Here is a 22466-nt window from a genome sequence, read left to right as displayed (position 1 = left end):
TAGTGCCAAAAAAGGAGGCCAAAACCCCTAAGGATTACAGACCGATAAGTCTAGTGGGTAGCTTGTATAAAATCATTTCTAAAGTCCTAACTGGTAGGTTGAAAACTATACTGCCCTATGTTATCTCTCAGAACCAAGGAGCCTTTGTAAAAGGGAGACAAATTGTGGATCAAATCCTAGTGGCAAATGAGTGTGTGGCAGCTAAGAGAAAACAAGGTGGCAAAGGTTTGATTTGTAAATTGGACCTAGAAAAAGCTTATGATATGGTGAATTGGTCCTTCCTGTTGAACTTAATGGAAAAGATAGGGCTAGGTGAAAGATGGAGGATGTGGATTAAAGAATGTATTAGCTCAGCACACTTTTCTATTCTGATGAATGGGGTAGCAAAAGATTTCTTCTAGGCCAAAAGAGGACTAAGACAGGGTGATCCCTTATCTCCATTCTTATTCACTTTTGTGGCTAAGGTTTTGAGTAGACAAATCATCAAGGCTGATCAAGAAAACCAGTTTAAAGGTTGGAAGATGGGTAGATCAAAAGTGGTGGTGTTTCATTTGCAATTTGCTGATGACATAATCATTTTCTATGAAAGCTGTGATGAATCTAGTTTAAGGAATCTGAAAAGATTGGTGGATGAATTTCAACAGGCCTCAAAACTGAAAGTCAATTGGCGAAAAAGCTGTGTAGCTGGAATCAACATTGAAGGGGGGGACATCCGAGCCATGGCAAATCTGCTAGGTTGTGAAGTGAAAAATTGGCCTCTAGAATACTTAGGTATGCCCTTAGGTGGGAATCCGAAAGCTGAAAGTTTCTAGAAACCGGTGGTAGAGGTTCATAAAGAAGTTGGCAATGTGGAAGAAAAATTATATATCCCTGGGGGGAAGAATCACCTTGATAAAATCAACCCTAGCAAACCTACCCACTTATTTCCTTTTCACCTTCAAGGTACCGGTGAAAATAGCTAGGAAGTTGGAGAAGATTATGAGGGATTTTTTGTGGGAACCAGGTGATGAAAAGAAAGATCATTTAGTGAAGTGGGAGCAAGTCTGTTACCCTAAGGAGCAGGGTGGATTAGGTATAGGGAACCTGTTAAAGAAAACAAGGCCCTTCTTAGGAAATGGATGTGGAGATTCCCTTGTGAAGAAGAAAGACTATGGCACAGGGTCATTAAAAGCTTACATGGTGAAGCAGATAACGGCTGGGATGCAAAACTAGCCCCCAATGCAGCTCCATCTTCTCCTTGGAAGGCGATCTTTGAGCTATATCCAACTTTTCTTCAATTTATCAGGTTTGATGTCAGTTGTGGTAACAAAGTCTTATTCTGGGAAGACCTTTGGGTTGGGGAAGTGCCTTTTATGGTCGAATTCCCAAACCTCTACTCCTTATCAAACCATAAAAAACAAACTTGTTGCTAGGCTGGGTGTGCTTTCAGATTCAGGGATCTCTTGGGATTTTGGTTTCAAAAGAGGGTTGAGGGAAAATGAATGTGAGCCTCTAGTGCTTTTGATTTCAACACTTGAGAAGGTCTACTTGGACCAATCTATAGCTAATTGTAGGGTTTGGTCCCCAACTTCTGATGGTTTATTTTCCTGTGCATCTTTCTTTGGTTTGCTCACTCACAATGATCCTATGGGGGTGAACTTCCCAATGAGAGAAATCTGGTCTAAACTGATCCCTCCAAAAGTACAAGCTTTCTGTTGGGAAGTGTTCCTAGGGAAGGTAAACACTTGTGATGCTCTACAGAAAAGGAGGCCAAACAATTGCCTCTCTCCTCATGTGTGTGTCCTTTGTTTGGGATGTGGTGAAACCCTAACCCACTTATTTTTATCTTGCTCTTTTGCTTCTGGTATTTGGAATGTTGTTTGTTCTCTCTTTGGATGCAGATGGGTTCCCCAACAGGATGTGGTAAGTCTATTCAGCCCCTCTTTCCTGTGTCAACAAAAGAAAAGAGGAAAGTGCTTATGGAGGGCATAAGATCAGCTACAGTATGGACTATATGGGAGGAAAGAAACCTAAGAATCTTTTCTGGAAAGAGCAAAACAAAGGAGGAAGTTATTGAAGCCATAAAAATCAGAACTGCACATTGGGTGAAGACCATGGAGATATTCAGAAACTACTCCACGAATGAGATACTAAGAAATTGGGCTGAAGTGGCACAAACAGATGTACCCAAAGTACTTGTAAGCATGGAATGGAAGCCACCAGCACTAAACAAATTAAAACTGAACTTCGATGGGAGTGCTCTTGGCAACCCAGGAAGGGAAGGCATAGGGGGTGTGTTTAGAAATCATCTGGGTGTGATGGTGGCACTCTACTCAGGACCAATAGGTATTGGTGACTCAATACAGACTGAATCTCTAGCCCTACTTCAAGGTCTAAAGATGACTGAGCAGATAGGAACAACAGACTTAGAAATAGAAGGAGACTCACTATTGGTCATCTCTTGGGCCAAAAACATCACAACAGTACCTTGGAAGCTCAAATTTATCTTTAAAGAAATTGACACACTTGCAAGGAAGTTCAACTCTCAATTTGGTTGGGTCAAACGGGATGCAAATGGGATGGCGGATACCCTAGCAAAACAAGGAGCAAATAAATCTTCATTGTACTGGGCAGAATTGTAACTAATTAGTGGATATTGCAGTCTGTCCCTCTGCAATCTTTATTTACTGTAACTTAATTTCTCTGTCATTAATGAAAGTTTTCTTTACGATCAAAAAAAAAATATATGTTGCATCTGACTTGCAGCTTGTTGATGTTCTTACAAAAGGTGTTGCATGAAACAAGCTGGGTATGATCTACGCAAGTTGGGAATGTGTGACATCTATTCCCAACTTGAGGGGGAGTGTTGAGTTTTGGGCTGATAACATTTGTTTTTATTTACAAAGCATAGTTAGAGAGTTATTAGTTTATGTTTTAAACTAAGAGTATTTACTTAGATTTTACAAGTAGCCGACTTACTAAAGTCATACTTGTCTTTGTATTCAGTTTTATTTATGAGTATATAAGCTAATGAAAGGGGCGGCCAGATCTGATTTTTTTGGCTTCTCCCCATTCTCTTCAACTTCTCTCCTCTTCTCTTCGCTGCACAAACCTTCTTTTTCTTTCTTTCTTTCTCTCCTTCACAGATTTTATATCAAACAAAATATTTGCACTTTTCTACTATTAGTTATTGCACTGCATTGCAACCATAAAGTAACATGTTCAAGTCAACCTACCTAATGGCTGTTGGAGTATTCCAACAGCCCAAATTTTACAATATCATTCACAATAAAGCCCAAAACAGGTGCTTTCTATTAACCCTTTGTTTTGCTAGTGAATCCACTATCCCATTTTCAGTTTTACAAATCCACTTCAACCTAATATTCATCTCCCTTGATAGACCCTCTATCTCTCTAAAGACATGCTTGTAGATCCAAGAAGCTAAATTGCATTTCTCTCTTCAAGATATGATTAGTCTTGAGTCTCCTTCTACTTCCAAATGACAGAAACCATGTTGCTGCTAATCTTAGCCCTTGCAGTAGATCCCCCCCCCCCCCCCCTAATGGAAGCCCAAGGTACTCGATTGGCCAACCTTTAAGCTCACAGCCTAAGATCCCCACTTGCACTAGAATCTCATCATCCACCATGCTAATCCCCGCTATACAACTTTTCCCCAAGTTTACCCTCAAATTAGAGGCTTTTCGAAGGTGTTAATTAGTTCCCTCAGGTTTCTCAAAGTTTCTTGATTGCTACTCTCACAAAAGAGAATTATGTCATCTGCAAATTGCAAGTGGGTTACTATTACCTCATTCCTTCCAACCCTCCAGCCTTTAATCAAGTTATCAAGATCAGCCTTTATAATAATTCTGCTTAGGACTTCCACTACCAAGGTAAATAGGAACAGGGGCATGGGATCTCCCTATCTCAATCCTCTTTTAGCCAAAAAGATCTTAGCTACACTATTTTTTTTTGACAAATGAGAATAGTTTTATTAATTCAAAAAATAGCAGTACATTCAGCCTAGGAAGAGGCATGAGGTGTTACCTCCCCGTAGGACCGAGTCATAAAACTAAACAAACACAAGCCTGAAGCACAGTTACAAAGTGGCCCAAAATAGATCTCCCCTTGACACCCCTTGCTTGGCCAGAGAATCAGCCATTGCATTTGCTGATCTGCTGACCCACTGAAACCTGACTGACATATTCCTTGTCAGCCATTTAACTTTCTTTAACAGATCCCTATAGCCCCAACAAGCTGTCTCTGGACTTGTCAACCAGCCCACTACTACCTTGGAATCCCCTTCTACTATCAAATTATTCACTTCAAGTTGACTGGCCATCTGTATACCTTGTACCGCTGCTAGTATCTCTGCCCTTACAGAATCACCAACACCCACTGGTCCTGAAAATAAAGACAGCATGTTGCCATCTTTGTCTCTCAGAATCCCTCCTATTCCGGATGGCCCTGGGTTACCTTGGCACCTACCATCAAAATTCAATTTTACGACTCCATCCGGTGGGGATTCCCACTCAGCTTGTGATTTGTTCTTTGTGGAGACTGTAGAAGCCACTGCTGCCCAGTTTCTCCTTAAGTCATCAAAGGAGTAATCTGCCAACGAGTGTGAAGATTTCAGCCACGAGACTGTCCTTGTCATTATGCACTCCTTGATCTCAGCAAGACTTCTTTCCTTTTCTTGAAATATTCTAGCATTTCTCTCCTCCCATAAAGTCCACAAGGTAGTGGCTCTGATACATTTCCACATTAGTTTCCCTCTTTTTGCAATCTCCCAAAGGCAGCCAGAATGAAAAGCAGTTTTATTTCGCAGGGCAAGTTCCACCTGCACCCAAATATTGAAACAGCCCAGTTCCAAATATTGGCAGCAAAAGAGAACAATATCAGTAAATGGTTACAGTCCTCACCCTTCACTTTACACAAGAAGCACCAATTTGGGGACAAACACAAGGTTTCTTCTTTTGCAAGTTTTCCACCGTATTGATCTTACCCAAGTAGGCTTCCCAACAGAACACTGCTATTTTAGGAGGAATTGGCCTTGACCAGACCTCTATAACAGGGAAAACCTAAGAGGAGGAGTTGGAGCAGAGGGCTTTAAAGAAAGAAGCACAAGTGAAGGAGCCAACCGGGGTTAGAGACCAAACCCTTTTATCCGGGTTAGGGGGGTCCAGGAACACTGAGTCTAGAAGCAACAAGAGCTCTGAAACACAAAGAAGTTCTACATCCCTTAACCCTCTTCAAAACCCAAAATTCCAGTTTAAAGCAAAAGGGCGAATCGGGGGGGAAAGGAACCATGAAATTGGTTTCTTTTTAAAGAGGGAGATGGAATAGAGAGAAGGAAAGCAATCTTTTAGGGGTTGAATGCTCACCCAAATATCTTCCCAAAAAAAGAATGGAGTTTCCAGAACAAGCATCATATCTTACAAATCTTAGTTACTCTATTGATCAAGACCAAATAATGCACCGAGTTAATACAACCTTTAACCTGCATTCTCCATTGATCACTAAAACCTATTTTCTCCATAATCTCAAGGAAGAAATTCCAGTCCACTGCATCATAAAACTTCTCAATTATCAAAAAAAAAATCATAAGACTTCTCTAAGTCCAATTTGCAAATCAGCCCCTTTTGACCTTGTTAGAATGCTCGAGTCAGGGGTATTTTGGTCATTCTGGTTTATCTGCTTAAGAGTGAAAGGTCTATTGTATCTGAGTTTAAGTTATGTGTCCCATCTCTTAGAGGGACAAAATGGTCTTTCTTGTAACTCTATGATTTTGAATAAATACAAGTGGGTCGGCTAGGGGAGAGGTGATTTTGAGACTCTCTAGTCTGGTCGAACTCTCTTTCTCTTCTTCTTCTTCTTCTTTCTCTTTTCTTTCTTCTTCTCTACTTCAACCTAGAATCTACTAGGGTTTACTTACATGGTATCAGAGCTGTAAGGTCGTATTCTCCTTTCTTTCTTGCTGCTGTTCTCTTTCTGGGTTCGCCGCCAACCTTCACAGTCATCTTCATTTTTCAACTGACCTGAGTGGAGGTTCGATAAGGGGCTGAAAAGGAGTTGTCGTTTTGTGGGCCTGGAGGTGAGAATGCCTCAAGTCGTTGTTGTGGTGGTCGTTGAAGTGGTATACTAAACCCTCTATTCAGTGTACGAAGAGGGCTGAAGGTGGACAGGTATGAACACTACTGTTGTTTGTCGAAGTAAGGGACTGTGAATGTTTTTTTTTTTTGGGGGTTGTTGTGGAGCTCGGTGTGACTGATATGCATATCAGTAGTGTTCCTCTGCATTTTTTTTTCTCATATGTGTGCTGAAAGAAGAGTTGTCGACTGCTGAAGTTCACGACAGCAGTGGTGTGGTGGTGGTTGTGTCGTGGTAATTGGTGTATCTATGATTCTAAATACTTAAAAGTGAACTCCTAGACCTTGTGTGTAATCAGTTCTGCAGTATGAAGAACAAGTGTTCGATGTAATGACTGAATGATTTCAGCCTTAGTGTGTTGATGGTGAATGACTCTGCAGTGTGCAGCCCAGGTGTTTGATGTGATGACTGAGTGATTTCAGCCTTAGTGTGTGGTGTGTAATGTGCATTTGAAGAAGTTGGAGTTGGTGGTGTTATAAGTGAGATAAGTCTTGTGAAAGAGTGTAAGGTTGTTTTGTATATTTGAAGGTGAACTAATTAAGATGGCTTCATTTGAAAATGGGAATGACAACAAAATAGGTGTCATGCTTTCTCCAGACTATCTAAGTGTTCAAATGACATCCATCAAATTGAATGGTGAGAATTACGTACCATGGGCAAAATCTGTGGAGGTGTTCTTGAAGGCCAAGAGGAAGGTAAAACATGTGAGAGAGGAGAAACCTCCCTCTGATTCCCCTGGGTTTAGTGACTGGGAACAAGAAGATGCACAGATAATGACATGGCTCTGGAACAGCATGGAACCAAAGATTAGTGTGAACTTCATGTTCCTAGATACAGCTAAGGAAATATGGGATCATGCTAAGAAGTTGTACTCTGGACAAGACAATACAACTAGGGTGTATCAGTTGTACCAAGAGTACTTCAATTTGAAGCAAGGGAGTCAAAGCTTAGGAGAGTACTAAGCAAGTTTGATGAGCATCCGTAATGAGCTCAATGTGTATCACCCTCTAACATCAGATGTTCAGATCCAACAACAGCAATGTGAGCAGCTTGATGTGACAAGGTTTCTTGTGGGTTTGAAGGCGGAGTATGAGCCTGTCAGAGCACAAATAATGGGGGGGTCTACTCTCCCCTCACTTGAAGAAGTTTTTGCCCGTCTTAAAAGGACATCTATTGAGTCGGTAGAACATTCTTCTCTCTCTGACAGATTTGGTTTGGTAGTGACTAAAGGGGGTGGTCGTGGAAATAGAAGTGGTGGTGGCAGTAGTGGACTCCCAGGCAACCGTGGTGGTCACATGTTTAACCGGGCTAGTGGTCGGATTGGAGGCCGGGACTCAAAGGAGAGGCCGTGGAAAAGGAAGGGGTAATGCCCAGAGAAAGTGTACACATTGTGGTTTAGAGGGGCACACAGTTAATTTCTGCTATGATTTGTGTGGTCCACCCAACACTTGGGCTAACCATGCTATGATTAAGGGTAGTGGCACAATTACTGAAAGTCAGCAAACTGACCCAATCCCCTCCACATCTGCTTGTGCTTCTAAGAAGGAAATGGTGAGTGTACGGCGTGCAGTATATGAGCAGTTCCTTCAAACATCTCAGCAGAACACCGCTACACTTGCCCATTCAGGTATGGCTTGCTTAGCTTCCAAAGCCTCACACTGGATCATTAACTCCGGAGCCTCGGACCATATGTCTGGGACTCTTGATGTATTCTCTTCCCTTTCTCGCTCCTCCACATCTCAAACAGTTACATTTGCTAATGGTTCTACATCTCCTATCTGTGGTGTTGGTGATGTTGATCTCTCCTCCTTGTCTTTACCATCTGTTTTATATGTCCCTAAGTTCACTTTTAACCTTATGTCTATTAGCAAATTAACCAAGTCTCTTAATTGTTCTGTAACCGTTTATCCTTCTTCTTGTGTGTTTTAGGATCTCAAGACGGGGAGGAAGATTGGTGGAGGGCATGAAGCAGGTGGATTGTATTACCTTGATGGTGGTGGCCCTCCAATAGCTTTTCAGTCGTCTCTTACTCCTCTTCAATGGCACTGCAGACTTGGTCATCCTTCTCTCAAGACTTTGAAGTTGTTGGTTCCTTCCTTGAGTCATCTTTCATCGTTAGATTGTGAGTCATGTCCATTGGGAAAAACATCATTAAGTTTCATTTAGTCCAAGAGTTGATAGTCGTGTCTCAAGTCCTTTTTCTTTAGTTCATTCTAATGTATGGAGTCCAATTAAAGTGGTGTCATACAATGGGTATAAGTATTTTGTAATCTTTGTTGATGACTTTTCAAGGATGACATAAATTTATCTTATGAAAGACCGTAGTGAGTTGTTCCCTATTTTTCAAAAATTTTATGCTGAAATACGCACTCAATTTGGTGTTCATATTAAAATTCTTCTCTCCGATAATGCCAAAGAATACAACTCCTCACCATTTCAGCAATACCTAGAACATCATGGGATTATTCATCAAACTTCTTATGCCTACACCCCACAATAGAACGGTGTAGCTGAACAGAAAAATCGACATCTTCTTGAAACTGCTCGATCCTTGATGATCAATATGAATGTCCCAAAGCATTTTTGGAGTGATGTTCTCACATCCTGTTTTCTGATCAATAGGATGCCCATGTCAATCCTTGGAAGTCAATCTCCTTTCTCCGTGTTGTTTCCTACTTTGTCTCCATTTCCTCTCACCCCGAGAATCTTTGGCTGTGTTTGTTTTGTTCAACACTTGGGGCCTGGGGTAGACAAGCTAGATGCTCGAGCTACTAAGTGTATCTTTCTTGGCTACTCGAGGACTCAGAAAGGGTATAAGTGTTATAACTCTAAATCCCATAAATCGTTTGTGTGCTCTGATGTCACCTTCTTTGAATCAGTTCCGTTTTTCTCAGATGTTGGGGTCTCTTCCTCTCCCTCTGAGGTTCCTCTTCCTGTACCTGTTGTGGACACCCTTCCCGTAGCTCCTATTTCTATTGCAGATGCACATCCTATGCCTGTTACTACTAAGAGGTCGCCAATCACTCAAGTGTATACCCGCAGAAGTGCATCGGACCCTCCTCCACTTCAGCCCCTATCGACAGATCTTGATCTTTCTATTGCTCTGTAGAAAGGTAAACGTACTTGTACTTCTCACCCCATTTCACACTGTTTCTACTGCTCACCTTTCTACTGCTCATTGCAATTTTATATCATTACTCTCATTTGTTCCCATCCCCAAGACTGTCCAGGAAGCTCTTACCTCCCCAGGGTGGCGGCAAGCCATGGAAGAAGAACTCTCTGCTCTACAACATAATCACACGTGGGAACTCACCACTCTTCCTCCCGATAAGCACACTGTTGGGTGTAAATGGGTCTACACAGTGAAGTATCTTCTTGATGGCAGTGTGGAGCGATTGAAGGCGAGGTTAGTGGCCAAGGGTTATTCTCAGTTGTATGGTGTGGACTATATGGAGACATTTTCTCCTGTGGCTAAGATTGGTTCAATTCGGGTGTTGATTTCATTAGCTGTTATGTATGATTGGCCTCTTGTACAACTTGACATAAAAAATGCCTTCCTACATGGTGATCTCGTTGAGGAAGTGTATATGGAGCAACCACCAGGGTTTGTTGCTTAGGGGGAGGCTGGTAAGGTGTGTAGGCTCAAAAAGGCAATTTATGGACTGAAACAATCTCCACGTACTTGGTTTGGCAGGTTTAGTGAAGTGGTGAAAGCCTTTGGGATGAAACAGTGTCAGGTTGATCATTTTGTGTTCAGCTATAACTCAAAGGATGGGAAAATCTTGTTAGTCGTGTATGTGGATGATATTGTCATAACTGAGAGTGACACTAATGGAATCGACAGGTTGAAGAAATTCTTACAGGACCACTTCAATACGAAAGATCTGAGGAAGCTGAAGTATTTCCTGGGAATAGAGGTTGCGAGGTCAAAACATGGGATCAACCTATGTCAGAGAAAATATGTTCTTGATCTACTTGAAGAAACAGGGTTGTTAGGTGCTAAACCAGCAGAGACTCCTATGGAACTCAATGCCAAGTTGAGTGTTGATGCAGGTGAAGAGTTTGATAATCCTGGAAGGTACAGAAGGTTAGTGGGAAAGTTGAACTACCTGACCATTACCCGACCAGATATATCATTTGTTGTGAGTGTGGTGAGTCAGTTTATGCAACATCCTCGAGTTCCTCACTGGGAAGCTGTTCTGAGAATTGTTAGGTACCTAAAGGGTGCTCCAGGTCGTGGTTTGTTATACCAAAATGGAGGAACTCTTGAGATAGTAGGGTACACAGATGCTGACTGGGCTAGTTCTATATCAGACAGGAGATCAACTACAGGGTATTGTACCTTCCTTGGTGGCAATCTTGTAACTTGGAAGAGCAAGAAACAAACAGTGGTGGCAAGAAGTAGTGCAGAAGCAGAGTACAGAGCTATGGCCCATACCACATGTGAACTAGTATGGTTGAAGAACTTGCTACAAGAGATGGGATTCTCAGTTGACAAACCCACGAAACTATACTATGATAGCCAAGTTGTTGTTCACATCTCTTCCATGAGAGAACTAAGCATATTGAGGTTGATTGTCACTTTGTAAGAGAGAAAGTAATAAGTGGGGTGATAACCACATCTCATGTGAGCTCAGGAAATCAGTGGGAAGATCTCTTCACAAAGGGATTGTCTCAGGGAAAAATAGATTACATTTGTAACAAGCTGGGACTAATGATATATACTCTCCAGCTTGAGGGGGAGTGTTAGAATGCTCGAGTCAGGGGTATTTTGGTCATTCTGGTTTATCTACTTAAGAGTGAAAGGTCTATTGTATCTAAGTTTAAGTTATGTGTCCCATCTCTTATGAGGGACAAAATGGTCTTTCTTGTAACTCTATGATTTTGAATAAATACAAGTGGGTCGGCTAGGGGAGAGGTGATTTTGAGACTCTCTAGTCTGGCCGAACTCTCTTTCTCTTCTTCTTCTTCTTCTTTCTCTTTTCTTTCTTCTTCTCTACTTCAACCTAGAATCTACTAGGGTTTACTTACAAACATTTCTTTTTTCTTTTATGCCACGCATTCATTAGCCACCAGGATTTGGTCCATAATCTACCCTTCCCTTAATAAAAGCTCCTTGGAATTGTAAAATCACCAAGGGAAGGAGAAGAACTTTTTTCATTCTTCCAAAAAGGACCTTTGCATAATTTTGTAGGGGTCCTCCCACTAAACTTATGGGTTTAAAATCTTTTGGGGTCTTAGCCTCTATCTTCTTTGGCACCAAAGCCATAAAAGTTACATTTGTTCTAGGAGAAATTTCCCTTCTTTGGTAGAATTCTTCAAGACTTCCAATAAATCTCCTTTGATGAGTTCCTAATAGTCTTGGTAGAAAGCCATAGAGAATCCGTTTGGTCTAAAGGTGATGAACATACAATTCATCTATAATTTATGAGGTCTTTGCATGGATTCTTATGCCGGTTTTATTCAATTTTGCCCTAATTTAGCTTAATGACAATAAAGATTTCAGGGGTAATCAATTCAAGAAAAAGAAGGCAGAAGGTAAGAAAAGAAGGCCAAAAATTACCAAATTCAGCCCAGCTCAGCCATGGAAGCAAGAGAGCATAATTCAGCCCAAGTAGTGCAAGTTAATTCCTTGGAAAAACCCAAGGGAAGAAGCCTAGCAAGGAGAAAATTTAGGCCCAGCAAGAGGAGGCCCATTCTCAACCCAAAGAACAGTCTAGAGTATAGCTAACATGTGCTAAGAAGGAGTTTAATTGCAGCCCAAAGGAGCTAGGGGCGGCAACCCTTAGAAGGTTCTTGAGAGAGCACTCTAGAAGGTTCAAAGGGGGTGTAATACACCCCATTCTAGAGGCTTCAAGAAGGGGCAAGAACTCCCTTGAAAATCTATATAAGGAGGCCTCTAGAGGGGGGAGAGGTGTTCATTTGCTTGAGTTCAAGGCTCTCCCATCCCTTGGGGTTCGAACACCTTGAAGAGAAGAAGAGAGAAGAAGAGCTAGGCGCAAGAAGGAGAAGGAGAAGGGCTGAAGGAGTTCAAGCTAACAAGAAGAGAAGAAGGTGAATTTGAATTTGGGGAATTTTGATTCAGAGATCTTATGTAATAATTCATTTTAGTTTCATCTTTCTTTGGTTCAAATTCAGCTTCTTTTGATGTAAATTTTTCTCTCTCCTTCCATTCTTTCTTGTTGAATTTAAGGCTGTAAAATTTCAGATTAAGTAATCAATTTCTTTCTCATTCGAATGGATCTGATTTGTTCTTGATGTTTCTTGAATAGAGGGTGATTCTAGATTAGATTAGCCAATTTATCTTTCAAAACTCAGATCTGAGATTTGTTAGATCTGAATTGCTTGAAAGAGAATTCAGATCTTCAATTTTCAGGTTGGCCAATTTGATCTAATGCTTGGAATTCTTAGAGTGCTTGAGAAAGACTCTAGGAATTCAGATCTACTATTCAAGAACTGAATTGCATGCAAGGTTAGAGATAACTTGCACAACTCGGTTGGTAATCAATTCAAATTTGAATTGATGCCTTAGATGTGTTTGAAAAAATGCATGCATGAATGATTAGATTCTTGCTAGAGATAGAAGAACCGTCACTCATGCATAGGATGAACATGTGCTTGAGAGAGGCTGTTAATGACCTTGGGGTTATACTAAACCAAGGCTTAATCATAGCCTATTCGAATTACTGAAGTTGATTGATTGCTGAATCTTGAAATTGGGTTTTATTGCTTACTCTTCTAACTTGAATTGAAGGCATTTGAGCCAATGTTTTAAGTAGATTTTTATCTTAGGATTTTAGTTTTTGAATAAAGTTATATTGTGTTGTTAATCAGATAAGAATTGACCAATTTAGTATTGGTAGTTGTTTCCTAAATCCTCGTGGGAACGATACTCTATTCACTACTTTATTACTTGAACGGCTAGTGCACTTCCTAGTAGAGACAGCCCCTTTTGCTGCCAACACGATTGCATCCCCACCAGTGTTGTTCATCAAGTTCCTTCTACTCTCTTCAGATTGAACAAGAGCATAGACTTCCTGAATTGATGGAAGATCCTTAGAACTGAGAATTTGTACTCTGATGGACTCAAACATAGGATTTAGACCATGCAAGAAGGCAAACACTCTTTGTTGTGAGACAAGTTTCTTGTACAGTTTAGCATCCTCATCACACTTCCAATCAACATTCTGGTAATGGTCCAATTCCTTCTAGACAGAGGTCAAGTCAGAGTAATATACTGATAAACTTTTCTCCCCCTGTCGACAAGTAGATGATGATGCCTACAGTTGATAGATCTTGGCATAGTGTTGTAGTTCTGAATATGTGGATTTTGCTTGTTCCCAAATCTCATTTGCAGTTTCAGCCCACATGAAGTTCTTTCTTATTTGTGGTTGCATGGAGACCAAGAGCCAAGACATTACCATACTGCTCTCCTGATCCCATCTATCATATTCAGCATTCCCAGAGGGTGGTTCTTTGATTCTTCCATTAATATAGCCTATTTTCCCCCTTGCAGTGATGTATAACTTGATCCCTCTTGACCATTCTAGGTAATTTAATCCATCAAGAGGAACAACAGCCATAGGGAAGGATAGGTCGCCACCCCCACTCATTCCATTCAGCATTGTGGAGATTCCAGGTGTGGCTGAATCTTCACTATTCATGATTTCAGGTTTAAGAACGCACAAAACCCAAGGCACACTGCCTCACAGAGCTGCTACAGAAAAGGGATCTTATGTCCTTCAGTCCACAAAAGAAGAAACACTTGCTACTTCAGCATACAACTAGGTACTTCTGACCCACGGTTTCACAGAGAGCCAAGAACAAACACTGTTGCTGCAGCACTTGGACTAGTCTGTATGACCTACAAGTAGGAATCCAAAGAACAAACATACAAACATTGTAGATGCAGTACATAACCAGGTCTGGATGACCTACGGTTTTACAGTTTTCATACAACTCCTTAGTAGAAAGAAAGATACAAGGTGATAGTTCACCACACACCTAATCGGCTGACACCAACTTCAGGGTAGCCGAATAGTCACTGAGATCAACAATGTAGCCAAAAAGCAAGAACAGTCAATGGGAGAAAAAAAAAAAAAAAAAAAACTTCAGTCCATCAATAATGTAGCCGAATAGTAGTAACACACAAGAGGAGAACACCACATTCAGATTTTTAGGGCACCATCAGTCCATCGAAGGGTGCAAGAAGAAAAACAACAAAAAACAACCTCAGTTGAATACCACAGCACCTGAACAGTAGATGGACAGTACTTTCTTAAATGCCAGCCTCTCTGCAAACCAGAACATCCTCTTCATACATCAGGTGACAGCCTCTCTACAGCTGAGCAATCAAGGAAAACAGCATCTGGGTTGGAAGATGAAAAGACTCTGTAACAGAACTCTTTTTTGCGCTAGGAAGCTGAACAGTCAGGTCGGCAACCAACTCGGCATTGGAGAATGACCTCAACTAATTTGTTTTCAGGCCTGGATGAACCCGCTCTGATACCATGTTGAACAAGAGAAAAGAGGAGGAAGAGAGAAAAAGAAGAAGAGAAGAGAGGAGAGGAGAGGCAAGAGGACTGAATGCCTCAAAAGAATGCTTCAGGTGAGAGAAGCAGTTGTTATTTATACTATACTGGTCATACAACATAAAGAATGGAAAAATTACAGAAATACTCCTGTGGTACTAAACCTGTGTACAACAACGTCTGTCAACAACCTCTACTTGATTTTCTTTCAAAGAATCCCACTCAAGCCCATCCAAAGACCACCTTTCAGATTGGCCTAGAATATATTGATCTGAAATGATCTGCAAAGGCCTTGGCAATTTCACCTTGACCTGTTATTTCAACTCCACCAATAAAGATGATATTGAGCTCTTCCTTTTCTTACCATTAGCTAAAGCATGGAAAAACTTTGTGTTTCCATCCCCTTCCTTAATCAAAGCAGCTCACAGAATTATGATTTTAATATATCATACCAGTTCAACTATTAAACCTCATCAATCAATGTTTTGGGAAAACTTGAATTAATCAAAAGAGTAAACCCATCGATCAACCTATTGGGAAAACTTGAATTCTTCAAAAGAATCAACATACTAAACCAACACCAATCAAGGTCTGAATCTAACAAAAGTGAAACTCACAGACAAATTGATATATTGTCATAAATTACAGAAGACCAAGATGAAATCTGATTATGCTAACCTTTTCCAAGAGCTTCAATGCAAATTTCCTAAGTATTAATTTGTCAAGGACATGACCCCCAACACAATGAATTTCTTTACACGATTGGAACAGAAAAGAGGTAATATAGAGAGAAGGCATGGAAGGAAGTGCTATTTTCATCTCTGGATGCCCTTCATTAGACTGCTCTTGCTTGACTATAGTTTCTTCCCAGCCCTGCACAAAATACAGGAAATGCAACCAGTTTTCTTTGATAAGTAAGCTGCATATACATAAATATAAAAAAAAAAAACTGAATATGATTCTGAGAAAACAATGTATAAATCCATAACAATAAAAACTAGAAGAACAGGTAGAATTATTTAGTAATTCCTTCTTAGGTACACTGAAAACAGGGCTTTCAGTAATAATAAATCTAATAGCTACGATATAAAAAATGCTCTCCTTCATACAAACAACCATCTTCTCTTATAAGCCAGAAGAAGGCAATGATTTGGTGGCTTTCTCTTTGACAATTCCAGAAAAAAGAAAAACCACTAGTTTTCACTTCCCTATCTTAGTCATTTCTAATAACTCATCATCATCCAAGCCTTGTCCCAACTATATGGGAGCGGCTACATGAATCCTGTTTCACCATTCCGTTCTGTTTGATGCCATATCCAGTGTTAAATTAAGGGCACTTAAATCATTTCTAACTACCTCAACCCATGTCCTTTTCAGTCTACGCCAAGCCTTTCTAGCCCCTTCAACTTGCAACAGATTGGTGCTTCATATGGGTGCTGTTGGTGGTCTTCTATGCATGTGACCACCAACAGCAATACATTAATTAAATATTTGGGTTAAATAGCAATATGTTAATCAAATGTTTTGGTTAAATAGCAGTACATTTATTAATATGATGTGGCTATACCGCTATACCTATATCATATGGGTGCCTAGTGTGGAAAAATATTGAAAGTATATGTCCCTTATTTATCAAAGTATCAAATACAATAAAGATGATGACTTGTATGTTTGCTTTTGAAGGATCACTGTTGTAAACAAAGGCCCCTTATAAAGTTAAAAGTAGATTCTTGAAAATTATCAAAAAAAGAAAAAATAAAGTAGATTATTGAATGGGGACTGTTAGAAAGTGTGTATAATCAACACATATGAGTGGAAAGGTAGTTTGGTATTTTCTCTTCCTAATGTAAGGACACTCCTGTCCTAATATTTTACTAAACAGGGGTAAAGATGTAAACTCAATTTTATTAGTAATGAATCATAAGTCTCATTATTTCTGGCCTTCTGTCTTCTGTGACTAATGAATCATAGGTTTCCATTGAACACGGTTAGAAGATTTCTCTTCAAGTGGCAGAATTCATTCTCTTCTACATTTCCTACTTCAAGTCACCATTAATCATTTGGTATCAGAGTAGTAGAGGACCAGAAACCTGCTAATCTTTCTCTTCTCCCATTCTCTTGTTCTTTTCTTTTCTTTTTTTATATTTCTATTCTCAGATCTTGGATTTCTATTCTCACCAGAGACCAAGCCTGAGAAATCTATTGGAGCAGTCAGATTTGATGGTCACTTTGTGAAGACCCTTTATTTGAAGGTTCGAGGAGAGCTATTTTCACAGGTTAGACAAGTGTGCTGGTTCTGTGAGTGGTTGTGTGGTAAAGCAGAGATGACTGAAAATGGTTGTACAAAAAATATATTAATTCTTTCAAACCCAACCAACCTGTGCAGCCCCACCCAACCTGAGCCTGAACTGGCCCTTGTCTTGGGTTAAGCTTAGGTTGGGTCTGGGTTGGTTTTGGTAAACCCGAGCTTGACTTTGTGTTGGGCCATGCCTGAGCCCAAGGTTTGCATCTTGGGTTGGGCTTGGGTTAACCTGACCCAAGCCGCAAGTTGCACCCTGTCAAAGAATAAAAACCTATTGAGGGATGCCTAACAGCTTAAGCATTTAGGTTGAGCAGTTCCTTGACAATGGTATCAGAATCTGTTTGACCAAGTGGAATGGTATTCAATCCTTGTCGCCCCCATTATAATTAATTAAATTTCAGCACAGGGTATGGGCGGGCCTGTGTGTCCATGCTTCAAACCCAATGGACTTTTGCGTGATGGGGCATCAGGCTTGCACGGACAAGCACAGGCCCACTGTACATTGTGCTGAAACTTAAATAATTATAATGGGGGCAACAAGAATCGAACACTAGACCACGTGGTCAAACAGATTCCGATACCATGTCAAGGAACCATTCAACCTAAAAGCTAGCTCTTAGGTGAGGCCCCTAAATATTTTTTTTTTATTCTGTAACACACCCTTAGTTAGCCTTATCCAAGGTGTATGCAAAAGAAGATAGTAAGCTTAAGAGAGGGACAACTGGGACATAGAAGGCAGCACATCTAAAAGGACAAATAAATAAAGCACAAGCACAAATGGGATAAAGAGATTCAAGTAGAATCACTTACTCTCAAAGAAGTTGTTGCAGATAATGCATCATCACTTTTTAGATCCCTGTGCAGTATAACTGCTAACTCATCGGACACCCACAATATCCACAAGTTGTGAGCCCTAATGCAAAGATCTTGTGAAAACCTGCTAAGTTCTTCAAATCGTGGATGGGTATTGTCATTTAGCCCAAAGATTGCAGCAGTAGCCAATGAAGTTTTTCTAGGGCTATTGAGCATTTGCCTTTTGATATTATCATAAATAGGGGAATCAAGGGTCACACTAGATGGCCTTATAATAGATGGTAACTTGCCAAAAACAGCACTTACTGTTTTATTGGCCCATTGCCTTGGAGAACCAAGTATCAGTGGTATATGACTAGAGTGATTCTGTAATGCATACAAGAGTTTTCCAATGAATAGAGATCTCTCAACAATTATAGCTGGTGGCTCAGAGCCTGGTCCCTTACTTCCTTCATCTAGAAATGCAGACAAGTGTTCAACCTCATGTTCAAGTCCCTTAAGTATAGTTGAAATGCTTTCATAACATTTATCTTGTAGATATGGTGCTAGCTCCTTCAACCTTATAGCTGCCTTTTGGGATTCTAAGAAGCACAGCAAATCCTCCAAAACAGTCTGGCATCTACTATCTACTGCATCTCTAATTTGACTAACTTCAGGTCCAAAATAGGCATTGAGACAGCTGCGGAAATCATTCTCATTTGCTGTTGCTTCAAACCTAGATCCTGTGCCACACTTTTTAGTGTTTGACTCCAAAAACCACACCCCACCACCTGTAGAAGGTCTATTCAAGTATGCCAGGAAACCAATCTGCTCTTCTGAAAGTGAAATGGCTCGAATCGAATCCCTTATGTTAATAATTGTGCTCAAGTCCTTGAATCCTGAGTCAACAATATCTTTCATCCTCCGAACAAAAGCATCCTCAAATATTTCATCCCAAAGATCTTCATTATTTGCCAAAAGAAGTTCTCGGACTCTGTTCCAAGGTGACTCGATCTCAGAACCAAAAACACTCCTCAGCCAATCCAAACTCCCTTCTAGAACCTCCCGACTATCCAATGTATCTCGGATCAGTCTCTCAGCCGATGCAAGCTCTCGCCCACTCCCAATGACATCAATCGAATACTTCCCATTTATCTTACTAACAATCTCTTCACCACAATTCCTCAACCAAGTTGAACAAGCTTGAGAAATGAAATCCCGATCAAGCATCACCATCACAGACTCAAGTTTCTCCCTAAACAATTTCCATAATCTCACCTCCTCCTCGGGATTTGGTATTCCCCCAAACAATTGAGAATCGGGTGGTGAACTCAATATAGTTTTATAAAATAAAGGCATGTCATTCAAAACTTGCAGAAACAGTTCCCCTACTTGTCCTAGACTAACCTGAATTATCCTCACGATTTCACAAAAGAGCAGAATTACAGAACCAGAATCACAATTACCAGTCACACAGGCACCTAGTCTCTGAGAGATCCACGACCTTCTCGAATCAAGGAACAGACGCAGAGCTTGCTTCGGGTCGAGCTCATCAATGACAGCAACAGCAGCCAGAGCATCTGCATAAGCTCCAACGCCGAGTCCAGAATCCATCAATCTCTCCCGGCTCCTCTGTGAAATTTGACCCTTGAAGCTCTCGACGATCTGCCACTGGTGCTTAAGCAACGGAAAATTCGACAAAAAATCCCTATCCGCACCTCTACTCACCATAATGTCGTGAACCTCCTTAGCCCAAAGGTACCTAGCGGAGGCCTCTAGAAACATTGACTCATCCAGACAACCCCATATGTTCTCCAGCGTATCGACGAGGTATTTGACACGGCTGGCAATCCCGTAAACTCTGGCCCTTGCCGGATTAGTGCTTAATTTAGGAGTATCAGCGGCGGCGGCGGCAGAGAGCGAACGAATTCCTTGGTCAATCATGGAAATGTTGGATGAGATCGACTCGCATGAAGCTTTCATGTGAACAATAGAGTCCGCGGAATCGATTAGATCGCGATACCGGTTTCCGATGAGTTGTCGGAGCTCTTCTTTCTTCTCTTCAATCTCCTTCTTAGTTGCCGCCTCCACTTTTCGGATTTCAGAGATCGGCTTCCCTCGGAAGAGTGACTCGGCATCTTTGGTTCCGCTAACTGCATCTTCGCTAGACCTCACAGTTACTCTCATGGCGTTTTCCGAGTTCTGGAACCCGGGGTTTCTGCCAATGTCGGTTACCGGAGATTTGAGTAACCGAAGCGGCCAGATCCAAATCCTCGGCTGACTGTAATAAACTAATAACAGAAGGGAAGGAGAGAGGAATTTTATTATTTACCTTAAATTATCTGAAAATTACCAATATTCATTTTATCAAAATCTCCATATAAAAACAACGTTGATGTAATAATTTACCAATTACCAGCTTTGGAAGCAACCTCTCTCAGGGTCTCAGCTGTCAACACTCAAAAGTTGGATTGATGAAAATGGATCAGGGAGAAGGAATTTAGGAGGCTATAAAAGAAACTACGGAGAAAAAATTTAGGAGGACCCTATTTCTTAGGGTCTATGTCACTCTTAAGACGGCTCGTGTGGGTGGTGGGTACTGGCCTACTGGGTAGAGACAAAAAAAGGTAGGGGTGGGTTGGGCAGGGTTTATGGTCAACTCGCGCCCGACCTAAAATTTGAGCTTAAGACCGAGCCCGAGGTGAAGTCCGATTTTTCTAATTTAAACTTCGTCTGTATAGTAATTTGATGCATTCAAGTTGAGTTCGGGCCTAGGCCCTGGTTGAGTTAGTTAATAAATCAGCTCTAAAATTGTATATATATATATATATACAAAAGGAAAATCTATGATGCTGAAAAGATATGGTATGGGAAGAGTTTTGACCAATTAAAATCCATATGAATTTTGATAAATAACACCTAACTGGCTACCACGTTTATGATTCCAGTTGGCTCGTCAGAAGATTTTTATATATCATATCTTTTTGATATCATAGTTGAACCCTGGAAAAATCTATGATGTGGAAAAGATATGGTATGGAAAGAGTTTTGACCAATCAAAATTCACCCATGAATTTTGATAAATAACACCTAATGGGCTACCATGTTTATGATTCTAGTTGATTGGTTAGATGCTTTTATAATATCATATCTAGTCGAACCCAAATATGTATACATATATTCATGTATATATGTAAATATATATATATATGCAAATTTTACATATACCTAACCTAGCCCAAGTAAAATTTCCAGCTAGGCCAGTTCGGGCTCGGGTTGGGCCCACCCAAGTTGCACCCCTAAAAAGGGGAATGTCTGTTGGGGAGAGAGGGAGAGTTTGGATCTGTTTTCGGGTGCAATGTCTGTTGGGATCGTGTATTAAGAGGGAGGACCATATCCAAACACTGGACGATAATATCATGGGTTAGGTAGTCCGACAGGCCAATCCGGCCTAGACCATTTTCTCAAGCTTGGACATGATTTTAGGCCCATGGGCTTGGGCTTAGGCTTAGGCCTAAAACACTACACCTAACTTTTTTTAGGCCGAGCTCAAGCTTTCTCAAAAAAGCATGGCCCTAATCCAAGTTGAGCCCAAATAATATTTTATATAATAAAATTACTTTATTTTTTTTCTTTGTTCCTCTTCTTTTTTTTCAAGTCGTAATGAGATCTTTCAATATTTTTTGGGTTTTGAGGTAGTTTAATATAAATAACTCAATTTTGTTGTTGAGTAAACAATAAAGATACAATTTTTTATCAATTTCCCAGTTATACTTCAAGCTCTCGGAGAGTCAAGATCTAAGCCCGATAGTCTCGGGTTCAAGCCTAAACATGTTCTATTAGTGAAGAGGCAAAGTCCAGCCCGATCCCATGAACGGGTTTGTACAAGAATATATATGACCTTTGTATCAACCTTGAGATAAGAATGTAGGTTTGCACTTCACACACATTGCAATTAGGGGTGTTCACAGGTTGGGTTGGGTCGATTTGAGTCATTTTCTTCAACTGACCCAACATAGTAGGTTTATTTATTGACTAAATTGAAACCAATCGACCTTGAAACAAAAGGGTTGGTTTATTTAACCTCTCTTTTTTTCTCTTTTCAAAACTAAAGAGTGAAGACTCCAATAGTTGTCTCTCAATTCCAATTTCCAAGAGTACTTGACAGCAATGCTTGTAGGGGTGTCCATAGTTTGGTTAAACGAACCATGAGCAATTTTTGCAAATCGAACTAATAGTACCATTTTTTCCATTTCTCCAAACCGAAACCAAACTAGTACCACCGGTTAACCGGTCCGCCGGTTTTGGTTTTTGATCAGTTCGGTTCTTCAGTTTTTCGATTTTTTATATTTATAATATATCTTATATAAATATATGTATTATATTATATTATACATAATAAATGATATATAATATATTTATAAATAGATTATTATAAATATAATATAAGTATATTTATATATATATAAATGAATATATATATATTTATATATAATATATAGAAAATATGTGACATATATTAAAAATATATATATAATATACATATACCAGTCGGTTCAGTTAATCGCCAGTTTTTTGTAGGTTAACCGAAAATCGAACTGGTCCTTTAGTTTTTCAAAAATTCCAAATTGATCGGTTCGGTTCGACTTTTTGGTTTTTTAGTTTTTCATGGACACCTCTAAATGCTTGCTAAACCAAAAAATGTAATAAATAAA

General features: G+C 40.2%; 1 protein-coding gene across 4 annotated transcripts in view; it reads right to left on the bottom strand.

The window, feature by feature from the left end:
- LOC104612179 (conserved oligomeric Golgi complex subunit 1-like) overlaps nucleotides 1-20294 on the bottom strand; it is a 37092-nt gene extending 16798 nt beyond the window's left edge. For 2 of the 4 annotated variants that reach the window (XR_737780.3, XM_010279507.3), the window contains exons 1-3: nucleotides 20168-20289; nucleotides 17770-20042; nucleotides 15336-15530 (exon numbers count right to left, since the gene is read on the bottom strand). Coding sequence is in view for 2 of the 4 variants with exons in the window: in XM_010279507.3 (XP_010277809.1) it covers nucleotides 15336-15530; nucleotides 17770-19938 (2364 nt within the window). In the remaining 2 variants the exon portion in view is untranslated. Of the gene's footprint in view, nucleotides 1-15335; nucleotides 15531-17769; nucleotides 20051-20167 lie in introns of those variants that run through there. The other 2 variants (XR_737781.3, XM_010279508.3) reach the window with 2 other exon arrangements.
- Nucleotides 20295-22466: the final 2172 nt, after the last annotated feature.

Source organism: Nelumbo nucifera, chromosome 1 (assembly GCF_055504915.1).
Source record: "Nelumbo nucifera cultivar China Antique chromosome 1, China Antique-T2T, whole genome shotgun sequence".
NCBI classification, from domain to species: domain Eukaryota; kingdom Viridiplantae; phylum Streptophyta; class Magnoliopsida; order Proteales; family Nelumbonaceae; genus Nelumbo; species Nelumbo nucifera.
Note: the sequence above shows the minus strand (reverse complement) of the source record. Positions and strands in the feature narration are given on the sequence as shown.